Raw genomic sequence first — 21870 nt, forward strand, 5'->3', positions numbered from 1 at the left:
TGTGACCAGTGGACTAGGGAGGCAATAGCTACATGCTTATATGGAAAGTTGCATGTATTTTGGGTAAAGAGAGACTTACCAAAGTGGTTAAGGTGTGAGATATGCTAAGGCCATTCAGAAACAATTATAATAAAAAAAGAGAAAAAGCTACAATGTTATGACATTGGCTTTACAAACAAGAATTAGATATCAAAAATGATTTTTGAAGTCACTTATATGGCAAGAATGTACAACCTCTAATAGAATTACATTAACCATATGAGCTTGCACATAGAATATAAAGAAGGTGGCATTGACACACACATATCAAGGATAGTCTCCTATACATGTCAACAAATAAAAGTAGAGAAATGTTTCTCCAATATAATTGATTTGCATAAAGAGGGAATTAGGTTCTCTTAGGTTATTAAATATTGGGATCTATTAGGTCATTAATTACTAAGTTCAAATGTTTGATAATAAAATAACAGCCATCACTGGCTCCAAAGTAGATAATTGCATACATAAAGTCTTCATAGACAAAAACAATGCTCATTTTGCGTTGTGAATAGAAAGTCGAGGAAGCGGCAAGAAGGACAATGCAGCTTCATACCTAAAGATTAGTGTTCTCCATAGCAATCACTACTATTTTTGGCATGGATCTCACTTTAAGAATCTTGATTTAAGGCATGATTAGGCAGGCTTTCGGCAAATTATTACAAAATTAGACCTTTATTCTCAATTCAAGCTGGCTCATAGTTTATCATTGGGCTCCAACAACAAAGAGAGACATTAAATTACCCCGTTGTACCTCTCTTATTTATTGATGTAAATTAGCCTTTGTTAAAAATGGTAGAAAGTTGTCCCCAAAGAGTTGGTCCAACCGTAAGGTTTTGGCCTCTCAACCTATGGGTTGTGGATTCAACTCACCTACTGGGTCACCTCTGGAGGAACACCTTGTGCTCACCTAGTGTTCACATTGCTAGGGCTTTTGCCCTTGGACACTCGAGTGCATCCTCCTCTTGTGGTGGGTCACTCGAAGAGGAGGTTCCTAGCTAGTTGCTACAAGTTCTCTCCGTCTTTCCCAGCCATGTTTCATGGCAAAGGGATGAGCACCTACCCTTGTGGGCCCTTTGGTGCGTCGAAAAAAAAAGTAGAAAGCCATAACCCTAACTTTTACATTTGTAGCTCATGCATATATTAAATACCCTGAATAATTCTATATGGAGAATGACATTCCACCCATGTACATGTGTTTTCCCTTAAAACATGCACGGTGCTTAAGAGTTCTCTTGAGCAGCCTACATATAACACTTTCCAGAGAATTCTACCAGAGATCAAAGGAAACGAATGGCTTTGCAAAGTTGGCACTTTGATAACGTCTTGTTGTACCTAAATGATGACCTTACAAAAGGGCCTTTTTGGAAAATAATTCCAATAAAGTGTGGGTCAGTGCTCTATATCTAGAGAGATTTTGTAGATTGCTATTAGGATTGGGAGCTCTTATGTAACAAGAATGGTCTCAATGAAAACAATTATGACAAATATTTGCTTTGTTTCAAGCTATTTTTACTGAAGGAGGAGCACCATCATTCCCTCACTCACTGCTTTACATGGGGTATTTTGCAGTTCTTTTGAAATTTCCTGGCACAAGTGAGCTACCTGATTCCACAACACCACAATTCTCATTATAGGATTACTACTACTAGTAATCACGCTCCAAAAATTCAGTGAGTTCCTTGTCATCATCCGTCTTCACTTCTGTGACTTGCATCTTCTTCTTTTTGAACAATCGTGACCGAAACATAACAGGTTTTCCCGTCTTCCTTGGTATGGGTGCCTGCATTGCATTTTAGAAACCAACCCTGGTTGCTAACCATATTCAATTTTTTTACTCTTACCTATTATCAAAGGCACACAAAGAAAACACAGAATGGTAACGGTCTGTGATGAAAGGATGACATCCACAATGAAGTGGAGCATATCGTTTGCACCATGCTTCAAGAAGTCTGTTTCCTTTTGAATCTAAATGAGTGGCATTTTGTGTAGCCTCTTTGCATTTTCCTTCTTGCCATTCTTACCCCCACTTTGCATTTCCGACAGAATTCTCAAAACAAGTAGGTTCTACATCCTGCACAATCTTCGCCATCTACACAACAGCCCTTTCTTGCTGCCTCTTTGTGGAGCATGAGCAATTTAGCAACGTAGCATCTAAGACAAACTCACATTCCTACCAGATGGCAGCAGGTAGCCGACTAGTTCAACTAGACACACTCCTCTCAGCTGTGATATTAAGTGAGGGTACGTGCTCGGATAGCTTTATTGGCAACATAATGAATGCTTAACCAGCACATGGGAGAATGCCCCACCCCCTAGATAGCTCCCAGCTTCCATTTCCTCAGCAAAAGAAAACAATGTCTTTGTTACTCACATGTGCTCGTTCTAAGCTCCTCTCAGCCCTTTTCTCCTGTTCCATCCGTTGCTTCTCCATCTTTTCTTCTCGCAATGCCAGTCTCCTTTGTTTCTCCTGTGATTTTTCTGTCTGCTCAATAAATTCAGGAGGTACACCCGCTAATGCTGATATACTTTCTTCTAGTTTGGCCTGAAGATATACAAAAGTTTCTTCAATCAGGAACAACTTGATGATCTAATAAACAGAAAAAACTCTGTTGTTTCAATAATTATTCTAAGAGATCTAAATCTAATTATGGCAAGATAAAATACCCATTAAACAAGAAAACCATCTAAAGCTGATAGTTCACTTACAAATAGAAACATTCAACCATAATTGTGGTTGGGTCTACCATAATTTCTGTTGAAGGAAATGTTACAACTGAACGATGAAGAATCAATGTAATTTTACCTCAATACTTGTAAGCTTCTGGAGGGTTCCTAAAGAGGGATCATCCTCAAGTCCACACCTTACATAAACCTCAGAAACTTTTGCTGCTATTTCATAAAAAGGAACATCATACTTCTTGTCAATTGTGTTCACGTTTGTTTTTGTTTGTAGATTGCTTTGGCGTTCTTCTTCTGTTTTTATAGCAGCTTTGATTGCCTGTTTATGAGCACTAAAGCCAGGGGGTAAATGTTGTGCATGTCCACTAAAAAACATCCGCAAAAACTTTTCACAGACCTGCAATTGCAACTGGAGGCTTGATATTTTTGACTCATTGTTAACCTTCGTATCATTGAACTTTGCCTTCAAGTTCTCTAAGGAGGTCTCTATATCTTGAGATTCTTGCATTAACAGAAGGTTTTTCTCCTCAAGCTCTCTAAAGATCTCAAGTAACTGCTCAATGATTTAAAAAAAGAAGAGATGTCACATAATACTTACTAATAGGAAGTACTATTCTATAGATACTATAACCACGGCCAATACACAGCAGAGGGCGGTACTAATTCAATTACTTGTTAACTTTACATAGAGCACTGAGAAGAAAAGAGAACACAGATGCGTCCAGCGACTAGATTGTCATTGCGCACATGAAGACTGACACCCTGTAGGCCCCAAAGACTGGCACCCCTTTCGGTATTTCTTTATTTAATTGAAAATAGATGATCCGAACACTTAGATCAAAGTCTCACAAAGCTGTTCAAACCTGGCGAGGGCTGAAATTGCAGATTTTTGACCCAAGTTCGGCAAAACATAACGACGCCAAAACCCTCGTAGGTCAAAAGTCCATGCCTAGAACGGATTCCCTCACAATTTAGAAGCTTTCTGGTGAGTTGTAGGTCAATTTCAGCATGCTGTAATTCTCTGTTTTGCCACTGTCGGGTGCCCAAAACCCTATACACCCATCCCAAGGCTTTCCCGAGCCTCCCCCGGTGTTAAGTTGCAGTTTAGGTGCAAAACCCTAAACCTGCAGAAAAACACAGCAGGTTGTATTCTCTGTTTTGGATCGTTTTGAGCGGAGCGAACACGTCTATGCGTGTCCCATGATGTCCCGCACGCAATGGGACAGTCCCCTTGTGATTTGAACGAGTTTTCACGTGAGAAAACTCTCCAAATTCACAATCTTTCGCGATTGAACTGTGTGTACCTGTGAGAGATTAGCAATTAGCTAATCTGGTTCCTGTTTAGAAGGCTCTTGCCTTGGCAGACGTGCAATGCGCTATACCCCCACAACTGTACATGGTCAACTGACAAGCCCAACTAGTGGGGCATTGCCATATGTGCAAAGGGTCTTGAGAGAGAGAAGGCAAGCTTTCCATTAAAGCTGTGAACCTGCAACCACTACTCACACACATACACTGTAGTTCACTTATCATAAAAATTAGATCTCAGTTTTTGGGCGCCCCCCTCTTGAGTGAGACTTTTGGAACTGTGTGTTGACCTGCAGGTTGCTCTTCTACTGCCATGTGTCCAGTTTGCTCCTTTTGGTGTAATTCCTAGTACCCACCAACTTATAAAGTTGTGAGTGACTTGCCGAGTGGCCAAATTCTATTTTGGCGCACATAGGCTTCCATACTTATCAGAATTCAAAGCTAACTGGCCCAACCAGTTCCTGATTGATCGACCTAGATTCTTGATGTGAAAAACCCGTTCGGTTGCAACCGTTTCACAATCGCCACGCAATGTCCACTTGCACCTTTTCAAGGATTTTAGAGAAAACAAGTAAAAATAAAATATAAAAATATGTAGTACATATTTAGAGAAGGCGACAAGAAAAATACACCTCCTTGTGACATACCCCATCCTTGAAATACAGCAAGCGACCTCGCTTGTATGGCAAGAATACCTCCTGATATCACACTTATTCTATGATGGGAATCAAGGATATACATGCTTCCAAAAATGTAGCATTGGACGATTAAACAATCCCATCAACCTGGCTCCCACACATATATCAACCATAGAAGTTTCCTGGTGTACTCTCAAGTACAAACTTCTCTACCTAATTCTCTATGGAAAGAGTAGATATAATTACTTAATCACTCCTTTGAGCATCATTAACCATGCTCTCACCTTGCTCTATAGAGCTACATCAAGTCATTGTGGGTTCCATCTGAAAGCTTCAAGATACAGTTGTAGCAACTAAGGTGAATCAACCAACTCAAACTCTTCCATCCATTTGGCATCCAATGATGGATAGTTCTTGAACTTCACCAAGTAACGTCTTGCAACCTTTCCTCTAACCTTCCTTTCCTTATGTTGCGAATATCTGTTCAGGAATAAGACTCTCATCCAATTCTTCCACTTTCGGTTGTTCCTCATCAGCATATTCTCAGGCTCATCACCAAAAAAGGGCCTAGAAGGCTGACATGACAAGCATTATGTATTTAGCCTTCTGGTAGCTTCAACTTGTAAGCTACATCGCTGATCTTTTCCAAAATCTGAAAAGAACCATAATATCGTATACGGAGCTTTGGAAACAAACGTTCCTTGCCTTTCCTTTTCCTTAACCTTGCCTTTTCAAAGCGCAAAAGTATCCAATCACCAAGTGAAAATACAAGTTCACGACGGTGAAGATCAACAACAAAAGCCTCAAGATAAAGCTCTAAAATCCGAGGAGTATTTGTCGGGTCCTCCTCCATCCATTTCGCATCCAATGCCGGATAGTTCTTTAACTTGACTAAATACCAGCGTATCAGCTTACCTTTCACTTTTCTTTCCTTGTGGGCCAGGATCTGTTCTTGAATGACAATCTCCTTTGTCTCTTCCACCTCAAGTTGCTCCTCTAGCTCCCTATCCACTGACACCTCAATAGACTCACAAGATATGCATTGTGAATCTTCCAAATATCTGGTAACTTGAGTTTGAAGAATACCATTTATCTTCTCTTGAACCCGTAGTATCACATACTGACCGTTGAAAAAAGTCGCTCCTTACCCTTCTGTTTTCGTAGGCATGCCTTCTCAAACCGTAAAAGCACCCAATTATCTTCCTTCAACTGGAAGTCACGTCGATGCTTGTCCACTCCCTTCTTATACCGTGCTTGAGACTTCTCGAGAGCCTCACACCTTAGCAAAAGAACTCTCTAGATCTTGAACATACTGATCTGCTTCAAAAATCTTATCCTTGGTGCTTAGAATAGATGGAACCTTCTTAGCACCCTCGATAACCTCAAATGGTGCCCCTTCCCCATAGACGTATGTACTATGTTGTTGTAGGCAAACTCCACCAAAGGCAAATACTTCTTCCATTGAGCCTTCTGATAAGAGATGTATGAGTTTAAAGTCCAAAACCATTGAGTTCGCTATCTCTGATTGCCAATCTGTCTGAGGGTGAAAAGGGGATGAGAATTGTAACCGTGTACGAATATTCTCCCAGATTGCCTCCAAAACAGACTGGTAAAACAGGGATCTCTATCTAAAACTATAGACTCAAGCATACCATGTAGTCGAAATATCTGTGAGACAGATAACTTAGCCAAATGATCGGGCTTAATTGTCTTCTTGACAGGAACAAAATGAGCCTATTAGCTAAACCTGTCAATGACTGTCCAAAAGCCATCATGCTCACTCTAAGTCTTGGGAAGATAAAGAATGAAATCCATTGCCATACTTTTCCATGGTCGGCCAGGTATAGGAAAAGGTTGTAGAAGACCATGTGCCTTTTGCTTGTCAAACTTGACCTTCTCGCATACTAAACAATTGCGAACAAACTCGTCCACATCCTTTTTGCGCCTCGACCAATAGAAGAACCGTTCCACACCTTTCAAGGTGGTTTCTATGCCACGATGGCCTGAAAAAAGTGGACAGTGGCTCTCTGTTAAAATCTTATTCTGCAACGCTTGTGTCACACACAACAAATTTTTCCGCATCAAATAGCCTTCCTTGAGCGAATAGCTTCCCCACTTTGTAACCAGTCAAAGATGTCAGCAAAATCTGGATCTGTGGTGTACTGATCTACCATATCCTCGAAGCTATGGTAAAGAATTGCCAAAATAGCCAAAACCAGTGGCTTGCGAGACAATGCGTGTGCCATCACATTTTTTTGTCCCTGAATATGGACAATCTGAAAAATGAAATTGGGACAAAATGTTTGCCCACTCCATCTGCTTGTCCAAAAGCTGTTTCTCAGACAAGAAGTATCTCAAGCTTTGATGATCGGTGAACATTGTGAAATCGGCGCCGAGTAAAAAATATCGCCGCTAAGTAAGAGCATGGATGACTGCCAAAAGCTCTCTCATATAAATCTGTGCAACCCATTCTGGTCCAGAAAGCATTTTGCTATGATAAGCTATAACATGGCCCTCCTGCATTAAGATCGCTCCCACACTACGACCAAAGGCATCATAGAATACCTCAAATGGTTTTTGCAAGTCTGGCAAAACCAACATTGAACCAATTGTCAACTTTTCTTATAGAGTCTCAAAGGCTGCAATCTCATATAATCCCCATGTGGAAGGAACCTTCTGCGTCAAAACATGTGAAGGAGAAACAATCTCCGTAATTTTTTGAATGAACCGCCGATAGTAAGAACACAAACCCAAAAAGCTTCAAACCTTGTGAACACTCTTCAAATCTGGCCAATCTCGAATGGTCTTAACCTTGGCCGAGTCCATACTGACACCCTCCGCAGAGACGATCTGTCCCAAAAAGTGGATCGCTAGTAAGAAAAACTCGCTCTTCTTCCTATTAACGATCAACCAATGTTATCGTAGTGCCTGAAAAACCTGTAACAGATGGTGTCAATGCTCTGCGTCATTCTTAGAGAAGACGATGATGTCATCGAAAAAGGTACCCACAAATGACCTGTACTCTCGAAAAATCCTGTCCATCATCCTATTGTATGTTGCAAGGGCGTTTGTGAGACCAAAAGGCATCACCAAATACTCGGACAATCCAAAGGACGTCCTAAACGCGGTCTTGTATACATCTCCAAGAGCGATCCGGATCTAATGATAGCAACTTTTCAAATCGATTCTACTGAAACGTCTAGAACCTTGTAGCTTGCCCAATCAGTACTCAAAGTGCTCTACGGGCCTGTCTTTACAGCTCGTCAATTGGAGCTACGGTGAGAAAGTTATAGCAAGTTGAAGTTGAGTGGATTGCAGATCCGTATCGGATTGGACATTTGCTCGTGAAGGATCAGGGCTAAAGTGAATGCATGGGCTTGAAGTGCTCATCATATAGTGCACGTTGGTGTTTTCAGATCGGTAAGCGGAGTTTTGGTTGCCAAGATATTTTCCGTTAAAGTTTCTCCGGGGGCCAGTTTTGTGCCAGGTTGGTCGCCTCGATCAGTGTGCCATTTCGGAGTTTTTGGGCTTCGACCAAGTTTTGGAATACGGTGCACTTAATAAGGCAATAAGTGGTCAAGGAGCATCTTGTTCGGAATGTCATCTCCTGCAGTGCATTGATAACGGGGTAAGCTGCTAGAGTTGTGCTCAGCACTACGACAGTCGATATGAAAGCCGAATGTGATGATCGGCAATCCCTTGATTATTATGCATGTCAAACGTGGTTCACATAAGGAAGCACATAAATTTTTTGATGAGCTTTCAATTCAAAAGGGCGCCTCTTGGAGAGCATTGATTGCGGAAAGTGCCCCACATGGCTATGGCAAAGGAAGCTACGAGCAATTATAAGCGGATGCGATTTGAGGGCCTCTCTCCAAATGCTGTCATCGATGCTTGCACCTTCACATGGGTGACAATCTACGATAAGATTGCTAGTCGGGAGCTGTTGTAGAAAGCTAGCTATGTTGGTGATGCTTTAGTGACATGTAAACCAAATGTGCCGTGTGACCCTTCAATAACCATCAATTGGTTTTATAGAGAAAAAGAGAGAGGGCAACAACGGCGCCGTTGTTGCCCCTCTTGAAAAGCATTGAGAAAACTTTTTTCTATTTTAGGGGGAGCCTAAGTGGCATAGCATGCAAAGTTAGGAAAAAGTAAAAGAAAAGAGGTGTAGGAGAGGAGCGTCGTCGAGAGAGAAAGGAAAGAAGAAGAAGAGAAAGGAAAGAAAACAAAAAAGAAGAGAAAGGAAAGAAAAGAAAGAAGAAGAAGGAAAGGAAAGAAAAAGAAGAAGAACAGAAAGAAGAAGGAAAAGAAACAAGAAGAAGAGAAAGAAAAGAAAGAAGAAGGGAAAGAAAGGAGAAAAAAACAAGAAGAGAAACTTGAAAGGAGGAGGAGGAGGAGGAAGGGAGGGTTTTTCTCGCACTCTTGCTCTCTCTATCTCGAGCCTTCAAGACCGCTCTTTCTCGGAATCGAGATTAAGCAAGACAGGAAGCTCGCACTCTTGCTCTCTCGATTGAGTGAAGGGGAAGAAAAAGGGCAATTGAAGCAAGAAGAGCGGCAAGGAGAGGAGCTCCATCATTGTTACGGAAGTAAGTAAAGGAGAATTGAACGAGTGATCACGCTCGTTACGATCGTCGGCGTATGTTAAGTCACACTGCCGTTAACGGCCCTCTTAATCTTGTAAAAGGAGCTTGAACTTCTAGTTTTCAGTTATCTAAGTGATGGTGTCGTTAACAACTCACCTTGGTTATTGATGATTAGGCTGTACTCGAGGCTTTAATGAAGGTTTATTGATGATTACGGTGATTGCCGGAGCTATCAGTGTCTGCTGTTCTCTCTCTCTCTCTCTCTCTCTCTCACACACACACACACACACACACACACACACACACACACACACACACACACACACACACACACACACACACACACACACACACACACACAGAGGCCCCGCGCCTTCCTGGCTCACGTTTCGAACATATATCTCCTGACTGTCACAAGACGGGCACCACGTGCCAATAGAAAAGAACAGACTGAACAGACTTTTTGCACTTCAATAACAACTGAACTGAAAGAGAGAGACGACACACGACACAGAGTGGTGGAATTCCACCCCAAAGAGAGTATTGGCCCCAAACCTTGGCGTCCCTTTCGGTATTTCTTTATATTGCATCAACGCAGTACAAGCCGATACTCCAGACTCTGCATCTTCTCCAGGAAGCATGCCAGAGAATGAGCCCTAGCCTCTTATTTAAAGGCCCTAGGCCCCAAAAGCAGTTTTACATGAAAATTCGTCAAACTCAAAAGCTTCTGGTCCAAAAGCAATGCCCCAAAGCTGCCAGCATAAATCACAAAATTCCGTACAGCAGAAAGCGCAAAACGCGGAAATTCGTACAGCATGCCACGTCATCAGTTTGCGCAAGTCTTTTGTGTGTGTGTGAGAGTCTAGCTTTATTTGAATTCTTTATGTCACTTGGGGCCCCATCGGACGGGGTCCCCATAAGTTGGTAGGACTTCTTCTTCTGTTACTTGTTCTTCTAAGGGTTTAGGCCCCTCGGTCGGCATCTGTAAGTTGGCTCCCTTCTTCAGGGCTTTGACACATCAGCAGTTTGTGAAATCTCCCCTTCTTGAAAGAGAGTAATCGTTTACGATTACAGCATATCTGCAAAACAACTCAAGTTAGCTCAAAAATTTCCGAGGGTCATTCCGAGGGACAATCAGTTTGCTCTTTTTGTTAAGGAGTTAACTTCTTCTTTCGGCTCTTTTGATCAAGGAGTTAGCTTCTCCTTTCGTCCAGATCGGAACTCTTGATATTCCGGCGTAGTAAAATTAGCCATCACACCCAGACCGTACCGATCTTGCACGGGTGTCTTGATGCACTAAAATCACATACCTAGGCAATCTCATCCAATTAGGAATATTCAGTAGTTGGCACATCACAATGCAACACAAATGCTTACATATGCATGTTACAAGACACAACAAACAACGCCGCTGAGCACTCCTCGAGACAAACGGTCTGCGGTATGAAGCTACTCAATGACTGCCTCGTCACTCCCCCCGCAAATAACCTAAAAAGGTTCCAGCCATGAGCTCAGAGGACTGTACAACCAAACGCTCCCCAGAACGCAATCTGCGTCGCTTGAAGGTTCAAGCATAAAACCAGATGCTCCCCAGGCATCAACCTGCGTCGTTCAGAGGTTTTCTAGCATACAACGGAACGCTCCCCAGGCATCGGCCTGCGTCGTTCCGAGGTTCAAACAATACCAAAACAATATTTCTCACTTCTCCACCTGGGAGTAAAATGATCAATTATCGAAACCAGTATTAAAACCAGAGTCAAACAATCAAATCGGCACCAAGAAAGGTTCAAAACAGATACCATCCATTTCAAACAAATTTCAAACAAGATCACCAAACAAGTTCTCAAACAGAAGTCAAACTTAAAACGCAATCTCTACATCAGTCGAGCTCGAAAAGTTGACCGACTTTCCATCCTGGAACTTGCACCAAAAATTAGGGTTAGGTTCAATCCATAAGGTCATAGCCGAGCATAGCATGGTCCATGAGCTCTTGGACAGACAGTGTTTCTTTGGCGGCGATGGTAGTCCCAAGATAGCAATCGCACCGAACCTCCAAGGTTATCAACTCGAGAAGAGACATCTATTGAGAGATGTCGAGAAATTTCAAGATATAATCTGCTAGGGTTTCCATGGCAAGCATTTCAGGATACCCCACTCTGCAAGAAGTTGCACTCCGAAGGACGATGTCAAAAACCATATAACTTTGGGCAAAATTTTCCTTGAAAGCTTGCCAAGTACGTGAAGTATGCTGCTTGGTAGCTATTAACATCTGCATGGTGCGGTCTCTTAGAAAAACACCAGCTCGAAACAAATCTTGGATCCTTCTCTTGCAAGTGATCTTAATGGCTTATGCCCTGTAAGACATGAGCGGTGAAGACGGGAGCGGGAGCGCGCCCGATGCGCGATGAAGTAAGAGTGGGAGTGGCTAATAAGTCCGGGGTCGGAGCTCGAAGCTAAAATTTCCAATGAACTTTTGAAAGTGCAATCTTGCTCTGTCTGCTCCTTGGTAGGACCGGTATGCTTTTAGAAAAGCACATGACTGATGCTCTGATACCACTGTCACAAGACGGGCACCACGTGCCAATAGAAAAGAACAGACTGAACAGACTTTTAGCACTTCAATAACAACTGAACTGAAAGAGAGAGACGACACCCGAGAGTGGCGGAATTCCACCCCAAAGAGTATTGGCCCCAAACCTTGGTGCCCCTTTCGGTATTTCTTTATACTGCATCAACACAGTACAAGCCAATACTCCAGACTCTGCACCTTCTCCAAGAAGCATGCCAGAGAATGAGCCCTAACCTCATATTTAAAGGCCCTAGGCCCCAAAAGCAGTTTTATATAAAAAGCCTTCAAACTCAAAAGCTTCTGGTCCAAAAGCAATGCCAAAAAGCTGCCAACGTAAATTACGGAATTCTATACAGCAGTCAGCGCAAAACACGGAAATCCGTACAGCCTGCCACGTCATCATGTCAACGCAATTTTTGGAAATCTGCCACATCATCAGTTTGCGCAAGTCTTTTGTGTGTGTGTGAGAGTCCAGCTTTATTTGAATCCTTTATGGCACTTGGGGCCCATCGGACGGGGTCCCCATAAGTTGGTAGGACTTCTTCTTCTGTTCCTTGTTCTTCTTAGGGTTTAGGCCCATCGGCCAGCATTTGTAAGTTGGCTCCCTTCTTCAAGGTTTTGACACGTCAGCAGTTTGTGACACCGACAACGTCATCAACACCGCGCATTTTTTTTAATCCTTGTGTTCCTTAGGCCTCATCGGACAGGGTCCATAAGTTGGTAGGAACCGAACTTTTAAAAATAGGCCACTCGGCAAGGCTTGAAAGTTTGTAAAACTTCTTCCGCATCGTTCCCCTAGGGATTTGACTCCTCTCTATCCAGAGTCCATCCTTTAGGTCATGCCACATCATCACTTTGTGATAGCAGGCTTCTACATGTTTCAGTAGAATCGACCTAAAACGATACTTACCTCAGATGGGATCACTCCTGGAGAAGTATACAAGACCACGTTCAAGACGTCCTTTGAATTGTCTGAGTATTTGGTGATGCCTTTTGGTCTCACAAATGCTCCTACAACGTTCAACATGACAATGAACAAGACTTTTCGAGAGTATAGGCCATTTGTGGGCACCTTTTTCGATGACATCATCGTCTTCTCCAAGAATGACGAAGAGCATTGACACCATCTGTTACAGTTTTTTAGGCATTGCAATAACATTGGTTGGTGGCTAATAGGAAGAAGAGCGAGTTTTTCTTACCAGAGATCCACTTTTTCGGCCACATCGTCTCTGTGGAGGGTGTCAAAATGGACCCGACCAAAATTAAGACCATTCGAGATTGGCCAGATTTGAAGAATGTTCACGAGGTTCGAAGCTTTTTGGGTTTGTACTCTTACAATCGGCGGTTCATTCGAAAACTTGTGGAGATTGCTTCTCCTTTACATGTTTTGATGCAAAAAGGGGTTCCTTTCACATGGGGACCATCTGAGATTGCAGCCATCAGGACTCTAAAAGAAAAGTTGACAACTGGTCCAGTGTTGGTTTTGCCACACTTGCAAAAGCCATTTGAGGTATATTGTGATGCCTGTGGTCGTAGTCTCGAGGCGGTCTTTATGCAAAAGGGCCATGTTTTTTTTTTCCCCGAGATAAAGATCCTTCTATTGCTTAATGAAACTGCCCATAAGGCTACAACCACCTCTACTAGAGAGGGCTACAACAATCATAAGGGAAGACTCTCCCAATGAAAAAAACAGCATATATACAATGAGGCTAAATCAGGAGATGGGAGGAGGGAAAAGCCACATAGGTGAATGGTAGTGCCATCTGAGCACACCCTGGACCATGGTGAAGAAAGGTCCAGGGCGCCAGAGTCGAAGGAAAGTCTCTCTGCTAGTTACATACCTAGTATGCTCAATTGCATGATAAGTATGTTGTCTAATAGAAAGTGGGTCGGAGCTGCCATGGAGTCTCTCAAACTGCCCCCTGAGAGTATGGATCAGCTCTAGCCAAACATCTCAAACTGTCTCTGTTGGTGGTACAGGGAGAGCCTCAAAGATGCTGAAGCAGCGGGCCCGCCAGATGAACCACAGTGTCAGGCCGTAGACGAGCTCCCAACACTCCTCTCCACTCCTGTGGAGTAAGCTCTGTAGCAGGCTGGAGTGTAGGTCGACTCCCTGCATCACTATCATCCTGCAGGTGGAGGGTAGCTGAAACTGTAGTGCCGGGCCCGTGAGAGTGGACTAAGCAGCTGCCCCCCAAGTGTACCGCCATGCTGTGGAAAGAGCAGGCATCAGCCGAAGGACACGAAGCCAAACCTGTTGTGCCATGGGACAGTCCCATAGACAATGACGCTAACTCTCCACAGGATGGTCACAAGCTGCGCATGCTACCGAGAGACCACTATGTACAAGCCAACTCCCCAATGCTGTAGCTCTATGTGCAACCAGCCACTGAAACAAAGTGACTCGCCGCGGTTGTCTGGCGTCCCACAACCTCGCCCAAAAAGCTGACAAGAACTCAGCTGTGAGATCCTCCTCCTGCCAATGAGGTGTTGCAGCAGGACGAGCCTCTCTCTGTACTCCGAGTATGTGACGTCCCAATCAAATAGTGTACTGAAAGAAAGGGACACTTGGATGGTCGGCTGAGGCGAAAGGGTCCCTCCAAAACCACTCTCCAGGATCCCACTGCACTCGTGCCAATGGACAACTCTCCCACGTCCCCAGCCTCCAGTGGCTAGTCTCAAGAGCTGCTGGGTCAGGATCTATAACACAAGTCCTTGCAAAGATGCTCGCAACTCGAATCCTTTGAAAACAGCATTGTGCCACGTGCGGGGCCTCTACTGAAACTCGGTGTAAACGACCCTCACCTTGTAGCTCAAAAACACAGAGGGTACAGTCTTTGAGAAAGCCCGAACTGCGATGAGGACCTCCATTCTCGTGAAGGCCCCCATCCATCTGGGCGCTGCTGACTCAAGAGGTGTGAGCCACTCGGCTGGTACTACCTCTATGATGCCTGATACATGCTCTATACCCCTCTCATGCCCGGTAGTTGGATGCTCTGAAGCTCCTCTGACAAGCCTGAGAACTGTAGCCAGTCACCTAAAGTGCGTGCTCGACCCTCTGCCATGGGACCCCAAGAAACATGAGGCCTACTACCAACCAAGTGGCCTCTCTGAGTGCTAACCATGGGGTTCCAAACAAGGGGCTGTCTCAAGCGCTCCTCCGTGCAAGTAGGTTGGTGCTGCTCCAGGCCTCTCCATAGCTGCTCCCAGGAATGGAGCAGACTCACAACAAAACGGTCCTCGAGTCTCTTGCTCAGGCCAACTCTGCGCATCTTTGTGAAAATCCATCTGGTCGAAGGTCTCCAAGGGCCTCCAGCCTGAGGCACTCTAGCACTAAGCCGCTGAAGAAAAGAGTCCTTCCAGGGCTCCTCCCCTGGAAGCAATCCTCTAACAAACAAACTTCCTAAGAAGGGCTCTGCTTTGCTATGCTGGGTCTATGATCCCCAACCCCCCTGGGAACAAGGTAGAGTGATGACCTGCAAGGCCACTTTGGCCCGGGCATCTGAGTGTCGCGTCCTCACCAAAGGAAATTCCTGATCAGCCTCTCTACCTGGCTGATGCAAGAACTCAAAAAGATCCAACAAGATGTGATGTACCACATAGTAGCCAACAACACCAGGCTGGCCACTACAACTCTGCCTGCCAGAGAAAGTCGTGCGGAGCTCCAATGTAACAGCTTCCTCTTGATGGACAGGAGGAGGGGAGCAATCTGCTGCTCAGGAGACAAGTCCAAGCCAGCTTAACAGCCCAAGTATCGAACTGCAGTCCCTGGGGGAATCCATCTGAAACCCTCACCTGGCAGCCAATCAGGAGAAGGAGCACTTCCAACCGAGAAAGCCACTATCTTTCTCTAGTTGATCAATGTGCCTAATGCACAACAAAACGTCTCAAGAGCCTGCTCACACCTGTGCAGGTTGGCCTCCTGGCCCTCCAAGTACAAAGCTGAGTCGTCTGCAAACTCAGCATCCAGTAGCTCGTTGCCCCGAATAGGGGGAGCGGTAAGCCACGTAGACCAACCTACTGTGAAACCAAAAATCTGCTCATTGCCTCAGTATAGAACAGAAAGAGGAAGGGGGCAAGAGGACAGCCCTGTCTAACCGAACGTGTGAGCATGAAACGATCACCTCTACCACCTGCCAAAAGTACCTGATTGTGTGCCCGTCTGTAAAGAGCTGACACACCTCTGATCCAGGCATCTGTGAAGCCCATCCTACGTAGAGTGCCCTCCAAAAAGTCCCAGTCAACTCTATTCTAGGCCTTCTAAAAATCGAGAAGAAGTATCACCAAATCCTCACCACGGAGGCACGTAGGGCAGATGCCTCCCAAAAAGTAAAGATGTTGTTAGGATACTACGCTCCTTGACAAAACCTGTCTGAGTTCCATATATAATGCTCTCTAGAGGTGGCTGAATCCTCAAACTCAGAGCCTTGACAAGAATTTTGTAGACTGAGTTGAGGATGGTGATGGGCCGCGACTGTCGAATCTCATCCAAGGAGCCACCCTCCTTGGGAATGAGGTAAATCAGACCCTCACTCATGCTGTCAGTATCTCTCTTGTGTATAGGATGTACTGAAAAGCGATGCAGTGATCTGAGCCAAGCAAGTTCCAGTACTCTTAAGAAAAAGCTGGGAGTCAAACCATCCTCACCTGGACAGCTACCACGAGGAATTGCTCTGAGGGCCACGTGGAGCTCCTCTTGCTGAAGAGGCAGCTCAAGCCTCTGGCGCATCTCCTCAGTCGCAAGACAAGGCATCTGTGCCCAAACCTGCTCTCTGCATGCATCCTGACGCTTTGACTGCGGCTCTGCTAACAGCAGGTCACGATAAAAGTCAGTAGCAACTGCACGTATGTCCTCTGGCTCTGAAGCAACTGACTTGTCAGGCTTCCTCGACTGGCTGACCCTGGCATGCGCATGTCAGGATCCCACTGTCACAAAGAAAGCCCCTGTCACTTTGTCACCCACCTGGGTCCACTGAGATGCCTGTCGATGGAAAGCAAACTCATGGTGTCTCTCCTCTGTGCTGGCGAGCTCCTGGTGACCCTGCTGCAACTGCTCCTCCAACCAGGGACTCTCTGGATGCTGTTCCTGCATCCTCTGCAAGGAAGCAATGCCCCGTCAGAGACGCTGTAGCGAGGCGGGCCGTAGACTCTTGAAGAAATAGCCGACTAAGCTGAGCAAGTCTAGAGGCTACTCTAGTCAGCAGGAGAGTCCTAGTGATCCACTGAGCTCTGCCAGGCAAAATAATCCCTCTGTCCACAATGGCCTGTTGCCAAGAGTCCGCAATAGTCATACATACCCCTCCCTGGATGCCACTAGGTCCAAATGCAACTGACCAAAATGTCTTATACCGCCCACGCAAAAGCTGACCACAACGTCTAATGCGGCTCTCACACATATGATGCTCCTGTAGCATAAGAAGGTCAACTTCTCCTCCCACAAGGCATCGCTGAAGCTCCTGACGAAGTTGGCCCCTCTGGCACTGAAACTAGGGCCCACCTAGTCCCTGCACATTCCATTAGACGACCCTCATGGGGAGCGAGAGAGAACTAATGCTGCAGTAGCAGCTAACCATGATATCTTCGAGGCAAGCTTGGATGGGGAGTAGTCCGCATCCGAGCATCTCCGAGATAGACGTGACTGCAAAGAGTGTCTAGCCCAAGCCCAAGAAGAACGAGCCGTGCGCAAGGCAACCTCCTCAGTCCAGGTGTACATAGCATGGCGGGCTCTGCGTGTCAGTAAAGAAGTGAACCACAATGTGTCTACATCCTGCTGAGTCTGGAGGCGTCACTAAAAACTTGGGCAACGGCCACAGAGTCTGAACCAAGTCTGTAACCCCTAGGTCTCCCATGTGATGAGAGAACTCGAGGGCTTGTGCCTGCAACCACTCCAACACTAAGTCTAAAGTCCACTCAGGCTGGTCCCTGCCGCATAGGGAAGCCAACCGCTGAGTCTAGGGCCTCTACCCCTCTAGCTGCAAGGAACAGTTCATGTACTCTGAAGCAAGCTGCCTCAAAGTCTGGTGAGGGGTCGGCAAGAAACTGTGTAAAGAAATAGCAACGATGACGAATGTCGAAGCTCGTTAGTCCACGAGGAACAACTGCAAAGGGGGACGTCTACACCAGAAGGGGGGTTCGCAAGAAAGGCTGTCCCTCTCTCGCAAAGCGACTCGTGGCAAAAGCACTGCCAAGAGATCTCCTAGCAGCCGAGGATGATCCTGCCGCCTGGGACGGCTGCGGGGAAGGAGCGGGAGGAGATGTGGAAGCAGGGGGGCTCGTGGGAGAAAGAGGAGAGGGGAGGCGGGGAGCGGCAGAGGGAGGGGGGCAAGGTGGAGAGGCGGAGGGAGGAGGCGGGGGGGGGAGGGGGCGAAGGGGAACTCGAGGGGAGGAGGGTTGTCGGAGGTGAGGCTGAGGTGGAGGGTGGAGCAAGGACCTCGTCCTGCTGAAGAGAGTCGAATCGGTTCCCTGTGGGAACCCACTGCTGCTGGACCGGAGCCTAGGGACCACTCTGAGTGCCAGGCTCATGTGGTGGCCCTTGTCGACGTCGACCACGAACCTACTGCCAGCCCTCCTTTGCTTGAGCCCCACGCACGAATGGTGGCGCTGCCTGCGTACCCTCTAGCTCTGTCTGCTGCTTTTGGCCAGCCCTTGAAGGTTGGGGCTGAGCCTACGGTGACAGAGGCTACCGTGCGAGGTGTCTCCAAGACAGTCCAAATCGTTGAGCCTATCTTGGAAAGGAGCGGAAGGTACTCCCTCCGCAGGTTGGGGAAGCAGACTGAGATGAGCAGGTCTACCTCCTCGACAAGAACGTCGGTAGCTTGGTCGAAACCATGGCACCACTGTCCAAAGTGTGCTCGAACTGCTCGGATGGCCAGAGAGGCTCAACGCAATGACCTTGGACGCCATCTCGGGAGTCTCGAACTCTATTTGGTAGTAGCCATGTCCGAGAAGCTGAACATTGAGGATCTTGCTCACCTCTACGAGAAGGCGATCCTGGAGGAGATCACGCACCTCCCCCCTACTGGGTCTGGTGCCGAGAATCTTGCAGATAATAGAGATGGCCTGAAGACGTGCCACCTCTGCCTCTAAGCTCGCTTGCTTTGTCGGCGAAAGCGCAAGTCAGATGGAGAGTTCTGCGGGTTCGGGCAAGGGAGACTTCAATGCAGTCCTTTTGTGGCGCAGCAGAATCTTCCATCTATGTTTGTTGCTGCGAAGGCGAGCGAAAGGGAGTCGAGGGCGTTGATGAGGGCGAGGTGAAGCGATATGGCGAGCCGATGCCACTAGGAAGCAACACCGAAGAGCAAAGGGAGGGAGTTGAGGGGGGGGGGGGGGGGGCTGCGGACAGCGCAAGGAGGGAGTGTGTGTGGAACGGGTAGACGGGCAGCACACGGCAACGCGCAGCAGGCTCAGCGGGGAGTTCAGGGCAGCGTGCAGCAAGTTGGGCGGGCAACTCAGGGCAACGCGCGAGGGGGGGGGGGATGAGGCTGGCTAGCAAGGTCAAGGCGTGCGCGAGGGGGAGCAAAGGGGAGGCAGCAATGGCGTGCGCGAGGGGTAGCAGCAACATCGAGCTTGTCTATCCTACAACTAGTCGGGCTGCTTCTTACTTCGCAGGAGGGCCATGTTACAACTTATGAGAGCAGAATGTTTTCTCGACCAGAACGGATTGCATAGATTTATGAGAAAGAGCTTTTGGCAGTCATCCATGCTCTTACTCAGTGGCGACACTTTACTTGGAGCTGATTTTACAATGTTCACCGACCACCAAAGTTTGCGATACTTATTGTGTCAGAAACAGCTTCCGGACAAGCAGATGCGGTGGAAAACATTTTGTCGCAATTTCATTTTCAGATTGTCCACGTACAGGGACACAAAAACCTGGTGGCAGACGCATTGTCTCGCAAGCCATTCATTTTGGCTATTTCAGCGATTCATTATCACAGCTTCGAGGATATGGTAGATGAGTACGCCACACATCCGATTTTGCACACATCTTTGACTGATTACAGGGTGGGGAGGTAGTTGTAGGCTACGTCCTTAAGGAAGGCTATTGGATGCAAAAAATTACGTTGTGTTACACAAGCATTGCGGAATAAGGTTTTGACAGAGTGCCACTGTCCACCTTTTTAGGGTCATCGAGGCATACACACCACCTTAGCAGGTGTGGAGTGGTTTTCTGTCGGCCGAGGCTCAAAAAGGATGTGGAAGAGTTTATTTGCAATTGTTTAGCATGCCAAAAGGTCAAGTTTGACAGGCATAATACACCGGACCGGGACTTTTGCAACCTTTACATATACCTAGCCGACCGTCAGAAAGTATAGCAACGAACTACATTTTTGACCTTCCCAAGACTTGAAAGTGGGCATGGATGGCATTTGGACGGTCATCGATAGATTTAGCAAACAAGCTCAATTTATTTTGGTCAAGAAGATAGTTAAACCAGACCATTTGGCTAAATTCTTTTTCTCGTAGATTTTTCGACTACATGGTATGCCTGACTCTATAGTTTCAGATAGAGATCCCCGTTTTACCACCTTGTTTTGGAGGGAAATCTGGGGAATATTGGTTAACGGCTACAATTCTCGTCCTCTTTCCACCCACAGACAGACGGGCAATTAGAGATAGCGAATTCAGTCGTTTTGGACTTATTAAAATCATACATCTCCGACCAGAAGATGTATGATTTGTCTCGTAGATTTTCCGACTACATGGTATGCCTGAGTCTATAGTTTCAGATAGAGATCTCCGTTTTACCAGTTTGTTTTAGAGGGCAATGTGGGGAATATTGGTACATGGCTACAATTCTCGTCCTCCACCCACAGACATACGGGCAATCAAATCAGAGATAGCGACTTTGGACTTATTAAAATCATACATCTCCGACCAAAAGGCTCAATGGGATAAATATTTTCCCTTGGTGGAGTTTGCCTACGACAACACGATTCAGACATCTATGGGGAAGGGACGATTAGCTAAGCATCTGCGGCTTGGCTAGCCTTAACCCATCTGCACTGCAGCAGTTGAGGCTCGCGCATTGGACTGCTTGAGCGTACGGCAGAGGTTGGGGCTCACGAGCTGTACTGCACGGTCGTACGGCAGAGTTGGCAGCAGTGCGTGCGTGAGTAGGACGATACGGGCGCAATCGTGTGAGCAGGGATGTACGACAGGTGAAGCAGCAACGCCCGCGCTATGAGCTAAGCAGCGCGTGGGCAGGGCTGTACGACAGGTTAAGCAGGAACGCCTGCGCTATGAGCTAAGCAGCGCGTGGGCAGGGCAGAGCAGAGCAATCTTCTGTCTCGATAGGGTCTCTATCGCAAAGTCTTCCATCGCAATAAGGTCTTCTATCGTGAGCAAAGGTCTCTAAGTCTTCTTTTCCAATATTTTCTTCTATCGGGTTTCCTCTCTTGCTTGAGGGTAGTTCACGCGAGGCAAAGGTACCACTTATCAAGGCAACTGCAGTACGCACAGAGAAACTCCGCACACTAAGGGTGCTTGAGGATGGACCAACCGGTCGATATCGAGAATGATAGCATTTACGAAACCCCGCCTAAATCGAAAGCGACATTTAGGCGGAGGTTTCAAGAGAGCACACTATCGCCAGGAAAATCTACGAGAAAAAGAAACTTTCTAGAGTCAAAGATGATTTCATGTTTAAGAAGGTACAGGTGATGATTAAGGCGGAGTTGAGCCTCTTGAGGGGTGACACTGAAAAAGAGATGTATGCAAATGTGGAAAGTTACAAAAAGCTATGTATGCAGATATAAGGAAAGAAGTGGACAAAGAGATGCTTAAAAAGTGTGACGAGATGTGCATCATAGAAGGCCGAAATGCAGACGATTGTGAGGGCAAAAGTGAATGTAATGGAATGTAGGACGCAAAAAATATTAGAGGATGCACTTGCTATGTTTGAATCTTGGAAATAAAAAATGGAATAACGCATGAATGAAAAGGATGCATTGATTGAAGCACTTAAGGGAGACCCGCAAAGGAGGCAAAAAATCAACCCTCAATGATCAAGGAGCTTGAAACCATTAAGGAGTAGGTGAAAATTCTACGA

At 46.1% G+C, this 21870-nt stretch overlaps 1 protein-coding gene across 24 annotated transcripts in view; it reads right to left on the reverse strand.

Moving 5' to 3' along the window:
- Window positions 1-1293: 1293 nt before the first annotated feature.
- The window catches only part of LOC147454260 (cilia- and flagella-associated protein 100-like), a 131204-nt gene continuing 110627 nt past the window's right edge, over window positions 1294-21870 (reverse strand). For 21 of the 24 annotated variants that reach the window (XM_086516276.1, XM_086516278.1, XM_086516279.1 and 18 more), the window contains 4 exons: window positions 3116-3271; window positions 2843-3037; window positions 2411-2581; window positions 1294-1819 (listed from right to left, as the gene is read on the reverse strand). In XM_086516276.1, the coding sequence (XP_086372402.1) occupies window positions 1685-1819; window positions 2411-2581; window positions 2843-3037; window positions 3116-3271 (657 nt within the window). In that variant the 3' untranslated portion in view covers window positions 1294-1684. Of the gene's footprint in view, window positions 1820-2410; window positions 2582-2842; window positions 3051-3115; window positions 3272-21870 lie in introns of those variants that run through there. The other 3 variants (XM_086516291.1, XM_086516292.1, XM_086516293.1) reach the window with 2 other exon arrangements.

Source organism: Adiantum capillus-veneris, chromosome 7, assembly GCF_014529385.1.
Source record: "Adiantum capillus-veneris isolate H3 chromosome 7, ASM1452938v2, whole genome shotgun sequence".
In the NCBI taxonomy this organism is placed as follows: Eukaryota; Viridiplantae; Streptophyta; class Polypodiopsida; order Polypodiales; family Pteridaceae; genus Adiantum; species Adiantum capillus-veneris.